The 20,693-nt window shown below is 46.8% G+C and overlaps 1 protein-coding gene across 5 annotated transcripts in view; it reads left to right on the top strand.

The window, feature by feature from the left end:
* Positions 1 to 20,693, top strand: part of LOC122543167 (cGMP-dependent protein kinase 1-like) — a 97,053-nt gene that overhangs the window by 15,047 nt on the left and 61,313 nt on the right. For 2 of the 5 annotated variants that reach the window (XM_043681576.2, XM_043681574.2), the window contains exons 2-3: positions 2,364 to 2,530; positions 20,257 to 20,370. In XM_043681576.2, coding sequence (XP_043537511.2) covers positions 2,364 to 2,530; positions 20,257 to 20,370 — 281 coding nt within the window. Of the gene's footprint in view, positions 1 to 2,363; positions 2,531 to 14,693; positions 14,827 to 16,825; positions 16,888 to 20,256; positions 20,371 to 20,693 lie in introns of those variants that run through there. The other 3 variants (XM_043681577.2, XM_087984450.1, XM_087984451.1) reach the window with 3 other exon arrangements.

Here is a 20,693-nt window from a genome sequence, read left to right as displayed (position 1 = left end):
AATTTTAATAAAGTCTATCCCCTATCTTTAGGATGCTAATACCAGTGACAGTTTGTGTATAAAATACATGCAAGTTAGTAAAATGTCCAAAGTTGTTGTAGTAGTAGTTCGAGTGAAGCCTTAATTTTGTGTATAAAGAGTGCATTTTAGTTTCATGAAGTGTAAGACTTCTCAGTAAGCATACAAGAGAGTGAAAACAATACATGGAACATGAATTGCACAGTAGTGAACCATAGTCAATTTTCATTCACTATTGGCTCTGTCCAGTCTGTTTACTCAACACCTTGCCAGGTCTGAGTGGAAAGGTATTGTCTGACATCGGGTATTGGCTGAACATTTTCCTTATGATGGATTTAGGCTGAGTCAGAGTTCACTTTGCTGGGACTGAATAGGGGGCAAACTTGTCCATTTGGAATTCTCTCCTAAGGAATGACATGGAAAAGAATTAAGCTTGTTTGAATCCTTCAGCATGTCAGTGAATTGGGAGTCGATGGGAAGGGAAAGCAAGATTTCAATTGAAACCTCTGCAGATCCAAGGAATGACAATTTGACATTGTGTCATAGAGATGTACAGCATGGAAACAGACCCTTTGATCCAAATCGTTCATGCTGATCAGATATCCTAAATCAGCACCCGGCCCATATCCCTCTAAACCCTTCCTATTCATATACCCATCCAGAAGCCTTTTAAATGTTGTAATTATACCAGCCTCCTCCACTTCCTCTGGCAGCTCATTCCATACATGCCCCTTAGGTCTCTTATAAACCTTTCCCCTCCCTCCCTAAACCCCTGCCCACAAGTTCTGGACTCCTCCACCCTAGGGAAAAGACCTTGTCTATTTACCCTAACCATGCCCCTCATGATTTTATAAACCTCTGTAAGATCTCCCCTCAGTCTCCAATGCTATTGGGAAAACAGCTCCAGCCTGTTCAGCCTCTCCCTATAGCTCCGACTCTCCAACTCTGGCAACATCCTTGTAAATCTTTTCTGAACCCTTTCAAGTTTCATAACATCCTTCCTTTCGGAGGGAGACCAGAATTGCACAGAATATTCCAAAAGTGGCCTAACCAATGTCCTGTACAGCTGCACCATGACCTTCCAACTCCAATACGCAATGCTCTGACCAATGAAGTTAAAAATCACACAACACCAGGTTATAGTCCAATCCTACCTGATGAAGGAGCAGCACTCAGAAAGCTAGTGCTTCCAAATAAACATGTTGGACTATAACCTGGTGTTATGTGATTTTTAACTTTGCCCACCCCAATCCAACACTGGCTCCTCCATATATTGGCTGACCAATAAAGGGAAGCATACCAAAGGCCGCCTTCACTGCGACTCTACCTGCGACTCAACTTTCAAGGAACTATGAACTTGCACTCCAAAGGCTCTTTGTTCAGCAGCACCCCCCCAGGATCTCAGGTAGCTCATTTTCAGATCCTAACCACTCTGCCTGAAGGAGACTGTCTTCCTGGTTCAGTCACCATATTGAAATGGATATGACCGTCATTAACTGGGCCAGCGTTTATGACTGTTCCTTAACTGCCTCTTCAGAAGGTGGTAATGAGCTGCTTTCCTGAAAGGTTGCTGTCCATTTGGTGTTTGAGATTGCAAAACCACTCTTTCCTGCAATATTAATTAGCTTTGGATGCACAATAAATGTACTCTCGTCACCTGCTACATATCTGGGTTGAACCAGCTTTTGTCCAGTTCCGCTGTTGGTACATGAAGCTAGATTGAGTTGAATTTTCCCTTTCCTGTCAGGTATTTTAACCTTACTTGACTCTTCCCTCAACCTTCCCTTCCTCAGTTACAATGAGCCGCACGCTTTCAGCAGCATTTCATGCTTCAGTTGGTCACAGTCAAGATGGAGAATATGATACTAAAACCCTTTGATGATCTGCTATGATTTAGTGGTGATGCCAGGAGCATGTCTATTCTAGATATACTGTGACACATTACACAACAATATGAAGCTTCGAGTTTGAGAGGATTTAGATCTCTGGATGAGAAAACCACTGAGTCAAGTTTGTGTTTTGGAAGTACTGGGAATGAATGAATGAATGGTCTTGAGTGGGAACTGGTGAGTAGGACTAGACTAATTTTTGATTTTAGCTTTCTACAATGTTATCGAAATAGTGCAAAGTGTTGGACAACCAACTGAGAGAAGGTGTGGCATGGGGACAGTTCCCAAACATTTCTCAGGAACTCTCCAAACAGGCCACTTGGAATCATGAATTTTATTCTCTCAAGACTTGTGTCCAGAGGCCGTCAGGTGACTGGGTGTTAAGCAGATAAAAATGTGTGCACTGTTAATTCCTCTTTAACCATCTCAGATCCTGTTCTCTGGTTCTGTGTGCAGGTCAAAGGAGCTGATCAAGGATGCCATTTTGGAGAATGACTTCATGAAGAACTTAGAGATGTCTCAGATTCAGGAGATTGTGGATTGCATGTACCCGGTGGAGTACAGCCAAGGCAGCTGTGTTATTGAGGAGGGAGATGTGGGCTCACTGGTGTACGTCATGGAAGGTAGGAATGCAAAATCTGAAAGTTGCGTGCAGTTGACGGAGTTCTTTCCAGCTGCTGGGTATTGAAAAAATCTGCTGCTGAGAACGAAAGAAGGAGAGCGTGCACTGGCGATTCACTCCGCTCAGTCCTTGCATCTATGTCGCCGATACAAGTGATCCTTGTGGTACCTGGCTAGGTAAAGCCTGACAACAAAAAGTGACCCGTTTTTTCCTACTGTCTATTTTAAGTCCATTAACCAATCCTCAGTCTATGCCAATATGTTAGCCCCAATCATGTTGCCCACACTTGTAGTTAGAACCTCAAACACTAATAGATTTGTCAACTGTAATTTCCCTCTCGCCGGTTTGTCTTTGATCTGCCCCGTCATATTTAGACTTTCTAAGTGATCTGTTAACATGTTCCTCAATGCATTCTAGCATCTTTGTGATCACTGCTGTCAGCTGGCTGGCACTTGTTTTCTCTCTCCTCCCTTGAATAAAATGGTTAATTTAGATTCCTTCCAATTGCAGAGAATGCTCCAGAATCCATGCGTATGGCCCCATTTTTTTTTATAACCCAGAAACACAAGCTATCATGTCCAGGAGATTTGTTGTTGTCTTTTAATCCCATTATTTTCTCTACTAGTAATATCCTTAAGTTCCTCAATAGACAATAGGTGCAGGAGTAGGCCATTCTGCCCTTCGAGCCTGCACCACCATCCATTATGATCATGGCTGATCATCTTCAATCAGTATCCTGTTCCTGCCTTATCTCCATAACCCTTGATTCTACTATCCTTGAGAGCTCTATCCAACTCTTTCTTAAACGAATCCAGAGAGTGGGTCTCCACTGCCCTCTTGGGCAGAGCATTCCACACAGCCACCACTCTCTGGGTGAAGAAGTTTCTCCTCCTCTCTGTCCTAAATGGCCTACCCCTTATTTTTAAGCTGTGTCCTCTGGTTCCTCATTTTCTTCAGACCTTGGTTCCCCACATTGTTGAGGATACTATTCTGTGTCTCCTGAAGGCAGATGCCAATGAATTATTTGTTCAATTACTCACGTTTCTTTATCCCTGTGCTAATTCATCCTGTCTGTGTCCCCAAGAGCCCCAACTTTTTTCTGTCACTTATCTCTTCCTTTACAGTCAGGTTTGTTTTATGTCTAGTCAGTCAACTCTCATTCTATTTTCCCTTGCTGTATCATTTTCTTGGCCACTCTTTGCTCATTTGTTAATCCTCCCAGTCCTCTGACTTGCTCCCCTTTTGATGGCATGATCAGCTTCTTCGTGAAATCTAAAGCATTTTTTTAACTTCTCTTGTCAGCCACAGTCAGAACACTTGGCCTGAAGGGGTTTTTATTCCATAACGGAATGCTTGTTGAGAATTACCAATTCATCCTTTTAAGTGTTTTCAATCGATTATCTGCTGTTCTATCTTTGAATCGAATCTCTGCAGGACTGCTCAAAACTGAGATGATTGTAGCATATAACACTTCACCAACTCCATTCAATGCAATTCAATGACCCAGTCTGGTTCAATGCAGATTGCTACGTGCTATGAAAAATGCATGACGGTATTGACCAGAGTTGGCATGAGCCATAAATGTCAGGGATCTCTTACTGCAAGCACACGGACCAGTGTGTAAATGTTTGCATTGCATTTACATGCTGTGGGTCATTTTCTGTCTGAGCTTATCTATATAGAAACTTAATGGTCATTTAGGAAGGACATTACGCACAGAGGTTGAGTTCCTGAGGGTCCTCCAACAATATGGGAGTCTTGAATCATGGGGTCACAAAGATATTACGTTGCAGAAGGAGACCGTTCAGCCCATTGTGTCTGCACTGGAAAAAACTGTTTTTCTTTTACATTCAATGCTGGGCATGAAAAGGAAAAGAAACACTTGTGTTTAAATCCCACCTTTCACCAGCTTTACAGCTGATGATGTACTTTTAAAGCATTGTCACTGTTGCAATGTAAGAAACGTGAGAGTCAATTTATGCACATCCAAGCAGTGTGACAATGGTCAGATAATCTAATTTTGATTGAGGGACAATGGGCAGAATGCTCCTACTGTCCTTTGAATAGTGTTATTGGATTGTCTGTCTGCAATATACCAAGAGATAGCTGGAGCTTGGTTCAGTATGTGATTTAAAAGGCAGCACTTCAAACAGTGCAGCACACCTTTGGCACTGCACTGAAGGGTCAGACTTGAGTTTTGAACTGGAATGGGCCTTGAACCCAGAAGGTTGTATGTCAGAGAGTGCTGCCATCTGAGCCACAGTTGACACTAACTCAGGTGTGAACCTTACAAGAAAAATGAGCACTCAGTTGCCTTAGAAAAGTTGGTGGAGAGCTGCCTTCTTGTACTACTACAGTCTGTGAGGTGTCAGTGCACTCATGGCATTGTTAGTGCTATTAGGGAGAGAGTTCTGGATTTTGACTCAACGGTGATGATGGAACAGCAATATATGCCCAATCTTGGATAACAGGTGACTTGGAGGGGGCGTTCTCATGTACCCGCTATCGTATGTGCTGCCACACACTGACATCAAGAGACATTGACATCTTCGTGGTAATCTGGGACAGCAAGTCGTCTTCCACCCATTCAAAGATCCAAAGGAATTTCTGATATGATATGTGAACGTGCAGTGAAAACGGGGTCAAGTATCTCGAATATTTTTCAGATTACTTTACAGTATGGAAACAGGCCCTTCGGCCCAACAAGTCCACACCGACCCGCCGAAGCACAAACCACCCATACCCCTACATTTACCCCTTACCTAACACTACGGGCAACTTAGCATGGCCAATTCACCTGACCTGCACATCTTTGGACTGTGGGAGGAAACCGGAGCACCCGGAGGAAACCCACGCAGACACGGGGAGAATGTGCAAACTCCTCACAGTCAGTCGCCTGAGGCGGGAATTGAACCCGGGTCTCTGGCGCTGTGAGGCAGCAGTGCTAACCACTGTGCCACCGTGCCGTCACCACTGTGCCACCGTGCCGCCTATTGGTTGAGGTTAACACTCTATGAGGTTAACAGAAGTTGGCCGCTGTTGTGGAACCGCATCCGAGCGCGCACGGCTGTTCACGGTAAATGCTAACAAGAGTTGCAATGAACATTCCTTTCACCATGCTTGCACGAGGGTAATGGGTTGAAAACAGACAATTGCAGGTTCTGGGTGTTGTTTTCAATGGATGTTGGAGTATTTTTCTTCCAGTCCTACCATTGCGTGCACTCCTGAGCTCAGAGTGAAAGAAACCAACAAAGGAAATGCTGACTCATTCTTGTTTGAAGGCAGCCATAGTAATGTTGAGGAAAGGAGACTTCCAGCAGGCAGAGAGCTAATATCTCTCACCATAATCCTTGCAGGAAAATGAACCATTTCCTGACACATTGTTGATGTTGAAATGTAACAAAGGTTGATGATGTTGCTGTGTTTGCTTTGTATGTATTTGGTGCAAGTGTTTGCTCCCTCTTGAATTTCACGAAGTCACCTTGCTCCCTGGGAGTATTCTTTTAGAACTGAAGCAACGCAAAAGCCTCACACAGGTCTTGTCCTTGCACAGTGGAGGGATGTATTATTAATGCAGTTTCTGTGCAAGCTCCAGCTAGCGGAAAGTCGTCATCTCTCCTTTCAAATATCCTACCCTAAACAATGAATTGCAAGTGCTGTAACCAAGTTGTAGGCTGGAGAACAGAAGCTATCAAAGAGAGGCATTGAATAAACAGGAGCAGGCCAGAGTGAAGCATTTGAGGACCGAAAGCAGCTAATACTTGCACATTTATTGGGACAGCACTGCAAACAAGTGAGTAGATCGTTCTGACAGAGTATATACGATTCAGCTGCACGGCAAGACACTCCAGTAATCATGGACTGTACAGGGAAGTGGTGGCAATGTGACTGTTTAGTTTGCCCCAGTGCACACTTTGTTTTATAGCATTGCGATGGACCTGCATTGCATAATGTTGGTAATTATCGTGTTTTTCTCTCAATTGGAATTATTCGATGGGCTCACTATGTCTCATCCCAATCGCTACCTCCTGAATTCTGAGCAGTTTAATGAATGAGCCAAATTGATGGGAGTATTCACTGGAAATCAGGAATGGAACTATAGACAAATCATATTTCTTCTCTGTTCTCCCCCTCTACATTGTCAGGGTCTTGGTGCTTGAACCTGCGATTGAACCTGTCAAAGTTGGGATTTGTTCTACACAAACATATCGATTCATAGGGAAACAAGGCAGTTGAATGGAATTAAAATGCTCATCACCTTGACAGAAAGGGCTGGAGGGGCTGAGTGGCCTCCTCCTATTTCTACTTGGCCTGAAGCTAAAACTAGACAAGTTTTAATTAACTCGTGGCTAAACACACTGGTGTTGCCCACTACGGCATGATGGCTCAGTGGTTAGCACTGCTGCCTCACAGCGCCAGGCACCCAGGTTCAATGCCTGCATTGGGCAACTGACTGTGTGGAGTTTGCACATTCTTCCCGTGTCTGCATGAGTTTCCTCTGAGTGCTCCGGTTTCCTCCCACAATCCAAAGATGTGCAGGTTAGGTGAATTGGCCATGCTAAATTGTCCATAGTGTTAGGTGCATTAGTCAGGGGGAAATGTAGGGGAATGGGTCTGGGAGGGACACTTTTCGGAGGGTTGGTGTGGTCTTGCTGGGTCGAAGGTCTTGTTTCCAGACTGTCGGGAATCTAATCTAATCTACCTTTTTTTTGAGAGAGATGTCCGTTAAACCTGTACTTGTCTTAGAAATTTACTGTCTAGTGGATGGAAATGTGAATACGTTTGATAGAAGGAAAGAGGCTTATCCATTTGGACTAGCTTAGGGAACTGCCTGGACAACTGGATGCATTGTAGGACAGGAGGCAATCCTGAAAGTTTGTGCATTCACCTGATTACATGGTCATGATGTCTGCTGCTCGGAGAGGAGGATGGGAAAGGGGAGGAAGGAATGGTGAAGAGCAGGGAGGACATTGAAGGGGAAAGGATGGGCACGGAGAGGATGGGGCAGCACAGAGAAAGAATTGCCTTAACTGAAGGAAAAATGTGTCGATGGCCGTTTGCAATGTGTCTCCAGCAGTGATGTGTGATCTTCCCTGAGTAAGGAAAGATAAATGAGGATAGAGTCCATGTCAGCAGTATCACTTCACTCAGCGCCGACACAAATGGACTGCAGCTTTCACTGACAATTAATTGGAGCTCAGGGGGAGAGAATTGCACAAAATGAAATGGATGACAGATGCAGCGAGTTTCCTTTCTAGGGTTCTCAAGCACTCCAGCCTAAACGAGAGCATTGCAGAGTCCTGTGAGAACTCATAAGAGAGTTCACTTGGTAGCATACTTCTCCGTGAGTCCAAAGATGGTGGATACGACCCTCCACTCCAGGACCTGAACGCAGTTACCCAACAGCTGAGGTAACTGCATAGTTGACCTTCTGATGAGTCTTTAAGCGAAGGCACTGTCCTACCCTCTTGGGTGTGCCATGACTCACCTGGAAACCGTGCACCGACAACTGCCCGACTGCATTACACTTGGTTACACAATGTACAAATGGATAAAAATCCCAGCAACAACACCTGAACCCAAGTTGTTTGACTGACCGCTATCCAGGAGAAAAGCAGGCCCACGACCAAGTTTCTTTTCCTCAACAGAAACTTTAATAGTATCAGTAAAAAGAAGAGATTTCTAGTTTCTACAACATGGACAATACCCTTCAAATGCACGTGAGCACATAAACACCCAATCCTAATTAAGGCAGATGGTTTAAAGCATGTTATCTGGTCAGGATATTATTGCTGCTTCTAGGGGTTTTCTTGGTACAAATTGGTTGCTTCATTTGCTGCAGTAATGACACTTCAAAAGTACTTCATTGGTTTTAACGTCCTGCAGGACATTTTCAGATCCTGAGAGGTGCTGTACAATTGCAATTATTCTTTCATTGCTGGCGATTGGGTTATGAGAAGAGAAGACAGTCAGCCACTAATCCCCTTGGGTGGATTGAGACCTCAACAAGCAGTGTTTAAAATATGAATTGTGAATGCTCCCATCCTCTTTAAATTCCATGCGCACTCATATCTGGGAATAGAAGCATTTACAAGGTTCAGATAACAAGTTATCATGTAGGCGGGGTGTGTGTGTTAATATTGCTCTCTGATTTGTCAACAAGAGGGTATAATGCAACACTGGATGCTGTGGTCCTCTGCTGGAAGTTGCAATAGTGAGTTGGGCTGCCCATTACTGCCATGGGTGATGCACAGTTCACTGAATAGTGATTGCTTTTGTCATTTTCAGAGCTTGCATTTCACAGTGGAGCTTCTTAAATTTTTCTCTTCAGGTTTCCACCCCACAGAGGCTTCTACTTTCCCTCTGCTTAATTTTCTTTCCTGTCTTGGAGGTTCACAAGGAGCACTTGAAGAATTCAGAAATGGCTATTCAGCACATTGGATGAGTACCTTTACTCTCGCATCAAAACACTTTGTGAATTAAATGTCTATCTTGCTGTCCCTCTAACATGCCAGTTATTGTGCCAATGCTGATCTCTCCAGTATCCTTAATTCCTGTTGATTTTGCACTTTGATACCTATCTCTAAAATTGAAAACCCATTTTTCCAGGGACTGCAGTAATTCAAGAAGACAGCTCACCACTATGTTCTTGAGGACAGTTACATATAGATGATAATAAATACTAACCCAGCCAGCGATGCCCATATCCCATGATTGGAACAGAAAGCTCCTGTATTCCCCTAATTGTCCCTTGAAGTCCTAAACTCTTGCCCCCTCCTCTCTCTTGCCCCCGTCTCTCTTGCCCCCTCTCTCTTGCCCCCCTCTCTCTTGCCCCCTCTCTCTTGCCACCCTCTCTTCACCCCTCTCTTCACCCACTTCTTGCCCCCTCTCTCTTGCCCTCTCTCTCTATCCCATCTCTCTCCCCCATTTCCCCTCCCTCTATCTCTTTCTTTCCCCATCTCTCTCCATCTCTCTCTCTCTGTCTGTGTCTCTCTCTATCTCTCTCTCTCCCACCCCCATTCCCCCGCTTCTTTCCGTCGCTCTCCCTCTCTTTTTCTCTTCCTCCCTTTTCCCTTCTCTCGCTCTTTCCCTCTCTCTCTCTTCCCTTTCTCTCTCTCTTTCCCCTTCTCTCCCTGTCTTTGCCCTTCTCTCTCTTTGCCCTTCCCATTGTCTCTTCCCCCATTTCTCTCTCTATCTCTCTCTCTCTGCCCTTCTCTTTCTCTTTCCCCTTCTCTCTCTTCCCCATCTCTCTTCACTCCTTCACTACCCGCCTCTCTCTCTCTCTCTTCCTCCCCCTTCAACCTTTTTACTCCCCTCTCTTCCCCCCCGATATCTCCCCTCTCTCTTTTCCCCCATCCTCTTCCCTTTCTCTTTCCATCTCTCCCTCTCCCCCTTCCCCCATTCCCCTGCCTCTCTTTCCCTCTCTCTTTCTCTTCGCACCCACTTCCTCTTCTCTCTCTCTCTTCCCCGTCTCTCTTCACCCCCCGTCTTTACTCCTCTCTCTCCTCACTGTCCCCTCACTCTCTTGCTCCCCTTCAACTCTTTTTGCCTCCCTTTCTTCCCCCTCTCTTCCCCCTACTTTTCCCCTCTCTTCCTCTCCCTCTCTCTCTTTCCACATCTCTCTCTCTCTCTCTCTCTTCCCCCCATTCTCCCGGCTCTCTTTTCCTCTCTCTCCCTCTCTCTTTCTCTTCCCCCCACTTTCCCCTTCTCTCTCTCTCTCTCTCTCTCTCTCTCGCGCTCGCACGCTCTCTTTTCCTTTCTCTCTCTCTTCATCTCCCTCTTTCCTTCACACCCTCTCTCTCTTCCCCCTCACTTTCTCTCTCTCTCTTTCCTGCTCTCTTGTCCCTCGTCTCCCCCTTTCTCGTCTCCCCCTTTCTCGTCTCCCCCTTTCTCGTCTCCCCCTTTCTCGTCTCCCCCTTTCTCGTCTCCCCCTTTCTCGTCTCCCCCTTTCTCGTCTCCCCCTTTCTCGTCTCCCCCTTTCTCGTCTCCCCCTTTCTCGTCTCCCCCTTTCTCGTCTCCCCCTTTCTCGTCTCCCCCTTTCTCGTCTCCCCCTTTCTCGTCTCCCCCTTTCTCGTCTCCCCCTTTCTCGTCTCCCCCTTTCTCGTCTCCCCCTTTCTCGTCTCCCCCTTTCTCGTCTCCCCCTTTTGTCTTCTCCCCCTTTTGTCTTCTCCCCCTTTCTCGTCTCCCCCTTTTGTCTTCTCCCCCTTTCTCGTCTCCCCCTTTTGTCTTCTCCCCCTTTCTCGTCTCCCCCTTTGTCTTCTCCCCCTTTGTCTTCTCCTGCCTTCTCTCCCCCCTCTTTTGCCCCCCTCCCCCTCTCTTCCCCCTTGCCCCCCTCTTTCCCCTCTGCCCCCTCTCTCCCCATTCCCTCTCTCCGTCTCCCCCCTCTTCCCTCCCTTTGCCCCTCTCTCTCTTTCCCCTCTCTCCCCCCTTCTCTTTGCCCCCACCCTCTTTCTTTCTGTCTCTCTCTCTCTTTTTTTTCCCCTCTCTTCCCCCCCATCCCCCTCTCTCTTCCTCCCTTTCTCTCATCCCTCCCCCTGTTTCTTCCCCCTCTCTCTCCCTCTCCCCTTTCACTCTTCGGCCGCTTAAGTCTCTCCCTCCTCTCCCCCACCTCCGACTTCTGTCTCTACCTCTCTGTCTCGCTGTTTGTCTATCACTCCCCCATTTGTGTCTGTCATCTGTCTCTCTGACTGTCTCTCTCTGACTTTCTTTCATTTGGCATCCAGCAGCAATCAAAACAAGATATAGGATTAGGCGCCAGTGAAATACTAAAAGGGTAATGGATCTGTCTGAAAGGCAATCGACGACTCCCTGATGAGCTGAAATTTGACCTATTTTAAATTCAATTAGATTGCAATTACAGGATGGACCAGTACATTTATTAGCAGAGCTGGTCTCTTTGCCAGTTTAATATGCAGTACCCATTCAGACTAAAATGAGATGAATCAGTCTTCTGCTTGTCTGTCACTCATATTGAGGAGCTCTCTTTTGCTGTCTCTCGCTCGCTCGCTCTCTCTCTCTCACTCTCACACACATACACACACAGTTAAAAATCACACAACACCAGGTTATAGTCCAACAGGTTTATTTGGAAGCACTAGCTTTCGTAACGCCGTCAGGTGGTTGTGAAAGTTAAGATCATGCTCACAGAATATATAGCCAAAGGAGTCCAGTGATACGGTAGACCATCTTAGATTTAAACTTTCATCTTTTAGAATGGGATATGCTGGTTTCTGTTCTTTGATATGTAAATCCCAGAACTTCTTTTAAATTACATTCTCAAGATCGTAAGGTATCACATCTCCATGACACAGGACCCCTTTGACTATAAATTCTGTGCTGAAACTTTATTGCTGGAACAGCACAGCAGGTCAGGCAGCATCTAGGGAACAGAAGATGCTGCCTGACCTGCTGTGCTGTTCCAGCAATAAAGTTTCAGCTTTGATCTCCAGCGCCTGCAGACCTCACTTTCTCCTATAAATTCTGTGAGCATGATCTCTACCTCCACAACCACCTGATGAAGGGGCGGCGCTCCGAAAGCTAGTGCTTCCAAATAAACCTGTTGGACTCTAACTTGCTGTTGTGTGATTTTTAACTTTGTCCACCCCAGTCCAACACCGGCACCTCAAAGTCATCTCTTTTACTGCCCCTTGTAATTATGCACACAGACACTGTGTAACTTTGCTCTTCAGCATTGACACTTACACATACTGTGAATATCAGCGGACTGTTTGTTCAAAGAAAATGTTGAAAAATTGCTTGGAAATTGCAAGAAGTTTTCCCTGATCGGGGAGTCTGGAACATATGGTCAGAGTCTGAGAAGAAGCTGTCAGCATTTAGGATTAAGATAAAGAGAAATTTCTGAACTCAGTGGCCTGTGAATCTTGTGAATTTTCTACCCCAGAGAGCGGCAGACACTCAGTCATTGAGCAGATTCGCAACAGAGATTGGTAGATGTTTAAGTTCTAAGGGAGCTTGATATAGAATGAGCTGCAAGAGGAAGTGGTGGAGGCCGATACAATTACAAAACTTAAAAGGCATCTGGATGGGTATATGAACAGGAAGGGATATGGGCCAAATGCTGGCAAATTGGAATAGATCAGTTTAGGATATGTGCGGCACGGTGGCACATGGGCGGCACGGTGGCTCAGTGGTTAGCACTGCTGCCTCACAGCGCCAGAGACCTGGGTTCAATTCCCGCCTCAAGCGACTGTGTGGAGTTTGCACATTCTCCCCGTGTCTGCGTGGGTTTCCTCCGGGTGCTCCGGTTTCCTCCCACAGTCCAAAAATGTGCAGGTTAGGTGAATTGGCCAAGCTAAATTGCCCATAGCGTTAGGTGCAGGGGTAAACGTAGGGGAATGGGTCTAGGTGGGTTGCGCTTTGGAGGGTCGGTGTGGACTTGTTGGACCGAAGGGCCTGTTTCCACACTGTAAGTAATCTAATCTAATCTAATCTAAAAGAAATCTGGTTGGCATGGATGAGTTGGACCAAAGGATCTGTTTACAAGCTGTATGACTGTTTAGGGATTTACAGCAGAGGGAGCGAAGACTGAAGATCAGCTGTATGTGGCAGAACAGGCTGGGATGGTCTTTTGGAACAAAACTGGTGAGCAGGATAAGGTCTGAACTTAAACACTGCCTGGTTGTGCAGATAAGTAGGTGTGAATAGGCATGAAACCCTTGATGACTGAGTATGATGCACTGAAGGAACAGGTACTGGCAGGGTGCTGCAGTCCTCTGTCCATCTGCAACTAGGCCGACGCCTGTAGCAACTGATGGCTTGTCAGCCACACACTGAGGTCAAAGGTGATTTTGTTGCTCTGCAGTGCTTTGTGGTTGCTACGTTGTTATGATGTATGATGAAGGCACTGGCCATGGATAACACCCAGTGAGTACAACTGGCAGAGATGGCAATGTGGCTCACCCAGTTGCAAAGAGACCTTGGGTGCAGGTTCATTGTTCCTTGGAGGTGGAGTCACAGGTACACAGGGTAGTGAAGGAGGTCTATGGTACGCTTGTCTTTATTGGCCAGTGCTTTGAAGAAAGGAGGTGTTAGCTTGTGTTGCAGTTTACAGGACATTGGTTAGGCCACCTTTGGAATACTGTACACAATGCTGGTTGCCCATCTATAGGAGGCAAGGATGCTGTAAAACTTGAAAGGTTTCAGAAAAGAGTTACAAGGATGTTGGCAGGGTTGGGGGTGTTTGAGTTATACGGAGACCTTGAATAGGCTGGGGCTGTTTTCCCTGGAGTGTCGGTGGTTGCGATTAATAAAATCATGAGAGGCATGGATCGGATGAACAGCCAAGGTTTTTTTTTTTCCCAGGGCTTAGGTTTTAAGGTTAAAGGGGACAGATGTAAAAGGATAATAAGGGGCAACGTTTTCACGCAGAGTGGTACGTGTATGGAACGAGGAAGTGGTGGAGGCTGGTACAATTGCAACACTTAAAAAGGCATCTAGATGGGTTTATGAATAGGAAGGGTTTAGAAGGATATGGACCAAATGCTGGCAAGTGGAATAGATTAGTTTAGGATATCTGACTGGGTTGGACTGTAGGATCTATTTCCGTGCTGTAAAACTTGCTGACTGTATGACTCTACACAGTCAGATTCATCTTCAGCAGTTGCACCTTCTCTTGGGCTTCAGAGCAAGTGTTTCTTGAATATTTTCCTTAATTCTGATCTGTACTGTGTCTTTACCTGATTGTTCCACTTCTGTTCTCTGCAGACTTCCCTACTTTGTCATCATATTTTGATCCTTAATTTTTTTCCCATAGGAAAAGCGATTTGTCCTCTGAGCTTCTTCAACCATTCAGTTGGATATGACTGACCTGCAACATTACCCATCTTGCCCAGCCCCTCACATGCATCATTTCAAACTGGTATTCATGAAGCGTCAATTGCTGTCTGCAGAAGAGAGTTCCAAATATGTACCACCCTTTATGTGTTGACAGGTTTACTCATTTCAATCCTGAAAAATCTAGCGATAATTTTTAGACTGCTTTCCATTCTGCACTCCACAAGCAACAGAAATAGTTTCTCTCTGTCCGTTCAAGATAATATCAAATTAATCAGCCACTTCACTCTTTGACCTTCAAAATGTGAAGGAGAACAAGTCTCGTGTGCTCATTCTTTCCTCAGTTCCACTGTGAAAGTCAAATCTCTGCTGAACTCCCTCCCAGTCCAGTATATCCTTCCTCAGGTGTGGTGCCCGGATCTGCACACATTACTCCAGCCAAGGATTTGTCCAGCTAAAGTATGACTTATACTCTCTTCTATTCTGGACCTTTTGACGTTAAAGGTGAGCCTTGCATTCGCGTTTCCTGGACCCACGAGCTGTTTACTGGACACGCCCCATCCTCTGTGGAGCTTGACAGTTTCTCGCTTTTCGAGATCAAAGGGTTCGGGTACATAAGTCTTTGAATTTTGCTTCACGTATCAACAGGGTGATTAAAAAGGCATTTAGTATGGTTCCCTTCATTGCTGAGTCCTTTGAATATAGGAATTGATAAGTCACGTTGAAGGTTGTACAGGACACTGGTGAGGTTTCTTCTGAAATACTGTGACTCATTCTGGTCGCTCAGATACAGGAACAGAATGAAGCAAGTGAGGGTTTGGAAGAGAGTTACCAGGATGTTGCTGGCAATGGAGGGTCTGAGTTACAAAGCAAGGTTGGATAGGCTGGGACTTTTTTCACTGGATAAAAAAGTAAAAACAATGACTGCAGATGCTGGAAACCAGGTTCTAGATTAGATTGGTGCTGGAAAAGCAGAGCAGTTCAGACAGCATCCGAGGAGCAGGAAAATCGACGTTTCAGGCAAAAGCCCTTCATCAGGAATCAAGGCAGAGTGCCTGCAGGGTGGAGAGATAAATGAGAGGAGGGTGGGGAGAAAGTAGCAGAGAGTACAATAGGTGAATGCGGGTGGGGGTGGAGGTGATAGGTCAGAGAGGAGGGTGGGGGAAGGTAGCAAAGAGTACGATGGGTGAATGGGGGTGGGGGTGAAGGTGATAGGTCGGGGGTGGTGGGGAGTGGATAGGTGGAAAGGAAGATAGGCAGGTAGGACAAATCATGGGGATAGTGCTGAGCTGGAAGTTTGGAACTGGGGTGAGGTGGGGGAAGGGGAAATGAGGAAACTGGTGAAGACCACATTGATGCCCTGGGGTTGAAGTGTTCCGAGGTGGAAGATGAGGCATGCTTCCTCCAGGCGTCGGGTGGTGAGGGAGCGGTGGTGATGGAGGTCCTAGGACCTCCATGTCCTCGGCAGAGTGGGAGGGGAGAGTTGAAATGTTGGGCCACGGGACGGTGTGGTTGATTGGTCCAGGTATCCTGGAGATGTTCCCTAAGCGCTCTGCTAGGAGGCGTCCAGTCTCCCCAATGTAGAGGAGACCGCATCGGGAGCAACGGATACAATAAATTATATTGGTGGATGCGCAGGTAAAACTTTGATGGATGTGGAAGGCTCCTTTGGGGCCTTGGCTGGAGGTGAGGGAGGAGGTGTGGGCACAGGTTTTGCAATTCCTGCGGTGGCAGGGGAAGGTGCCAGGACGGGAGGGTGGGTTGTGGGGGGCGTGTACCTGACCAGGTAGTCACAGAGAGAATGGTCTTTGCAGAAGGCGGAAAGGGGTGGGGAGGGAAGTATATCCCTGGTGGTGGGGTCCGTTTGGAGGTGGCGGAAATATCGTCGGATGATTTGGTTTATGCGAAGGTTGGTAGGGTGGAAGGTGAGCAACAGGGAGGTTCAGTCCTTGTTGCGGTTGGAGGGGTGGAGTCTGAGGGCGGAGGTGCGGGATGTGGACGAGATGCGTTGGAGGGCATCGTTAACCACGTGGGAAGGGAAATTGCGGTCTCTAAAGTAGGAGGCCATCTGGTGTGTTCTGTGGTGGAACTGGTCCTCCTGGGAGCCGATACGGTGGAGGCGGAGGAATTGGGAATACGGGATGGCATTTTTGCAGGAGGTCGGGTGGGAAGAGGTGTAATCCAGGTAGCTGTGATTTTCCTGCTCCTCAGATGCTGCCTGAACTGCTGTGCTTTTCCAGCACCACTCTAATCTAGAATCTGGTTTCCAGCATCTGCAGTCCTTGTTTTTACCTAAGTACCTGATAGGAAAGCTTTGCAGGGATCTGGGCCAAGCGCAGGCAGGCAGGACTAGTTTAGTTTGGGATTATGGTTGGCACGGACTGGTTGGACCGAAGGGTCTGTTTCTGGCTGACTTCTCCGATTCTATGACTGCAGCTCAGAATGGTGGCTGCTGGAGAAAGCTGGAAAGGGCATGTCACCGTGATGAGGATTGCAGCAGCCCAGAATCAAGAGGTTTCGAGGTCACTGCAGCCCGGCAATCGCACTCACCCCTGTCCTGCACTGGTAAAATTCGGGGCTGCAGGAAAATCCATGTCCTCACATTGCATGCAGAACTGCGCCAGTTTGTGAGGGCACCTTGGCGATGGCAGTGTCATTCTGAGTCAGCTGTCTCCTGTAGGGAGAAAGCTGTCTGCGCAGGTTGTGCTGACTGCATTTCGGAGCTCTCTCTCCATCTATGATTATGATGAGGATGGTACCAACAGGCGTCCGACTTATTTTGGGTTGCAGCTGCTGGTGACAGCCTCTCTCTTCTCCAGTCTTTGTTCGGGCACATCTGACACTCTGCCAGCTTTGTTTCCCTCTCCTGTACGCTGCATGGTGCCACAAAAGGAGAAGCCATATTTTCCTTTTCACGTTACTGTGAATGTGTTGGATTGCCCACCAAACAGCAATTATTTATTCAGCACCTTTAACAATCCAGGCAACTTTGCAGAAGCTTTGCAGAGCAAAGTATAACACTGAGCCGAAAAGATTAGGTGAGATTCTCAACAGTGTGGAAACAGGCCCTTCAGCCCAACAAGTCCACACCCACCCTCCGAAGAGTAACCCACCCAGATCCATTCCCCTACCCTATATTTACCCCTGACTAATGCACCTAACACTTTGGGCAATTTAGCGTGGTCAATTCACCCTGAGCTGCACATTTTTGGATTGTGGGAGGAAACCAGAGCACACGGAGGAAAACCACGCAGAGACGGGGGAGAGAATGTGCAAACTCCACACAGACAGTTGCCTGAGGCGGGAATTGAACCCGGGTCCCTGGCACTGTGAGGCAGTAGTGCTAACCACTGTGCCACCGTGCCGCCCAAGGAACTATCTGGCCATTTATCAGGGGAGGCGATGGTGTGATGGTATTATCATTAGAATATTAATCCAGAGACCCGGGTAATGTCCTTGGGACCCAAGGTTGAATCCCACCATGGCAGATGGTGGAATTTGAATTCAATAATAACTTTGATGAATTCATTTTCTGATAATGACCATGAATCCATTGTTGATTGTCGGGAAAACCCATCTGGTTCACTAATGTCCTTCAGGGAAGGCCTACATGTGACTCCAGACCCACAGCAATGGGGTTGACTCCTAAACTGCTTTCTGGGCAATCAGGGATGTGTATTAATTGCTGGCCTACCCAAAAAATGCCCTCATCCTGTGAATGAATGAATGAAGAAAAAAATATGACCAATTATAGGCCTGTCTGAAAGGAGGTAAGTGAGGTGGGGAGGCATGTCCCAGAGCTTAGGGTTTTGACAACAGAAGACATGGCCACCAGTGAGCGATTATTACAGGGGACGCTTCAGGAAGCTGGAATGAGAAGAGTACACTGTCTCTGAGTGTGGTGGGGATGACTGAGCACAGGGGTGAGCGGCGAATGGGATTCTCTGTATATTAGGGTGCGAGCAGCCGAGATTTGAATGAGTTTATGGCCTGGATTTTCCAACAGCTGGATGGTCGCTTCTGCCGCATAGGTGGGATGTGCACGTGGAAATCGTGCAGAATCCCCAGTGTAGCAGGCTGCGATGGGATTCCTGGGAAATTGAATATTCCACCTGGCAATTCCCGTGCACCTGGAACCTTCCAAAGGTCTCCACTTAAATTGGTGAACCTGAAGGCCTCCACTGCAGTTAGTAAAGAGTTATTCAGGAAATGTTAGACTATTAAGTACCCAGTATATCTGCTGAGTAACTATTAGACCGCCACCCCAGCTTCGATCGCACATTGACCAAACGCCAACCCTCGCCTCTTCACACCTTCCTCAGGTGCAACACTCTGCCTCTTCATCCCCTTCCCTCCCCTTTTACCTGCCCTGAGAACCTGAAACCTTTCACTACACAGCAGCCTGTTCATATGCAAGCACCCACACAGGCTCATACCATCTTACCTCCGCTGGGGGCCTCACACCAGACTGAGGTGGGGGAGATTTCTGAAGTAGGCTCATATTAGCCTCGAAATGTTAACTCTGTTTCGCTCGCCACAGATACGACCAGACCGGAGTATCTCCATCATGTTCTGCTTGCATTTCAGATTTCCAGCATCGCAGAAGTGTTAAGGTGTACAGAGAGGCAATTCAGCGGTACCCGCTATGCCAAATGAGCGTGGGGACTTAGTGCCTCTCCCCTACCTTTTCTCCTTCCCCTTGAATGCCTCAGTTGAACCTGCCTCCACCACACTTCAAGGAAATGTATCCAGACCCAACCACTTGGTGTGTGAAAAAGGTCTCAGTCGGCTCCTATCTGCTTCTTTTCCCAAGTCACTTGAAATCTGTCTCTTTCATTCTTGATCTAGTTGTTGTATTTTGCAGTTCCTTCGGTTGGGGAATCGGATTGTCAGTAGTTGAGAGAAATGAGGTGACTCTCTCAGACTAATTCAGCTGGGAGAGAAAATTAGGAGATAAACTCGAGAAAGAATTATGTTCAGGCTCAGGTCATGGGGGACCCTGAGAGTCTTCACTTGATGGACCAAGGAAAGAAGGTAGCAAAGCAGTCTTCTGTAATGCACCCAGCTTTTAATGTGAGCAACGTGACTTTGTAAAAGAGACTGTGTGTGTCTCTCTCTGTACGTGCAGTGTCATAGAGTCATATAGCACGGAAACAGGACTTTTGGCTCACCTCGGCCATGTCAACGAGGTTTCCTAAACGGAACCAGTCCCACTTGCCTGTGTTTGGTCCATATCCACCTAAACCTTTCCCATTCATGTCCAAATGCCTTTTAAATGTTGTAATTCTATCAGCCTCTACCACTTCCTCTGGCATCTCATTACATACACGCACCACCCTCTGCGTGATAAAGTCACCCTTAGCTCTCTTTCATGCCTTTTCCCTCTCACTTTGAACCTATGCTCTTTAGTTTTTGACTCCCCTTCCCTCGGGGGGTGGGGGTGGTAGGGGGGGAAACCACCTTGGCTATTCACCCAATCCATGTCCCTTTTGTCAACCTTGATAAGATCACCCCTCAGTCTCCGACGCTCCAGGGCAAAGAGTTCCGGCTTACCCAGCCTCTCCTCATAGCTCAAACCGCCCCCAGTCCCGACAACATTCTTGTAAATCTTTAATGTACCCTTGATCGTTTAACAATATCCTTCCTGTAGCAAGGTGACCAGAATTGTCTGCCGTGTTCGAAAAGCAGCCTCCCCAAGTTTTGTACAGCTGCCACATGACATCCCAACATCCGACACTCCTCAGGTGGACTCCTGTGAGGAGGCAAACCAACCATGTGTTAAGTTTGCATTGAGTTCCCAAGTTGCAAGGAGACTGCCCCTGTACTGCAACGTAACAAGTGGCATTTTTCTCAGCTACTGGAAATTTCCTACCTGCAGCTGTCTGGCGTGCGAGTCCTCTGGTGGGTGAGTGACTTCTTTATTTGTCTCCTCAGAGGGAAAGGTGGAGGTGACGAAAGAAAATGTGAAGCTGTGCACAATGACACCAGGGAGAGTGTTCGGAGAGCTGGCCATCTTGTACAACTGCACCAGGACAGCCACAGTCAAAGGTAGGTGGGAGGCATGGTGAGGGTTGGTGTACATCGAATTTTAACGTTATTTGATTAGGGGTGTCGAGCATCAGAGTTGAGTGGTAATGGTGCAGGGTACTCACTCAAAGAGAAAATGGAGTGCAGCAGACTGAAGCATTTAATGAGTCGGCCAAGTTTACCGTTTAAAGTCTAAGTGTAGACAAATTCAGCACACCAATGCTGCCAATAAGTGACTGACTTTCCGGACTAGTTTATCACGTTGAAATTTGCAGTTGCAAGAAATCTCATTGACTATCTTAGAATTTAAATATTCAGTCATGTTCTGAAAAGCCAAAGTCAAT

The sequence above is a fragment of the Chiloscyllium plagiosum genome, unplaced genomic scaffold, assembly GCF_037043375.1.
Source record: "Chiloscyllium plagiosum isolate Xiang-an unplaced genomic scaffold, Cpla_swu_hap1 HiC_scaffold_48, whole genome shotgun sequence".
Taxonomy (NCBI): Eukaryota; Metazoa; Chordata; class Chondrichthyes; order Orectolobiformes; family Hemiscylliidae; genus Chiloscyllium; species Chiloscyllium plagiosum.
The sequence above is the reverse complement of the archived record's forward strand: the minus strand, read 5'-3'. Positions and strand labels throughout refer to the sequence as shown.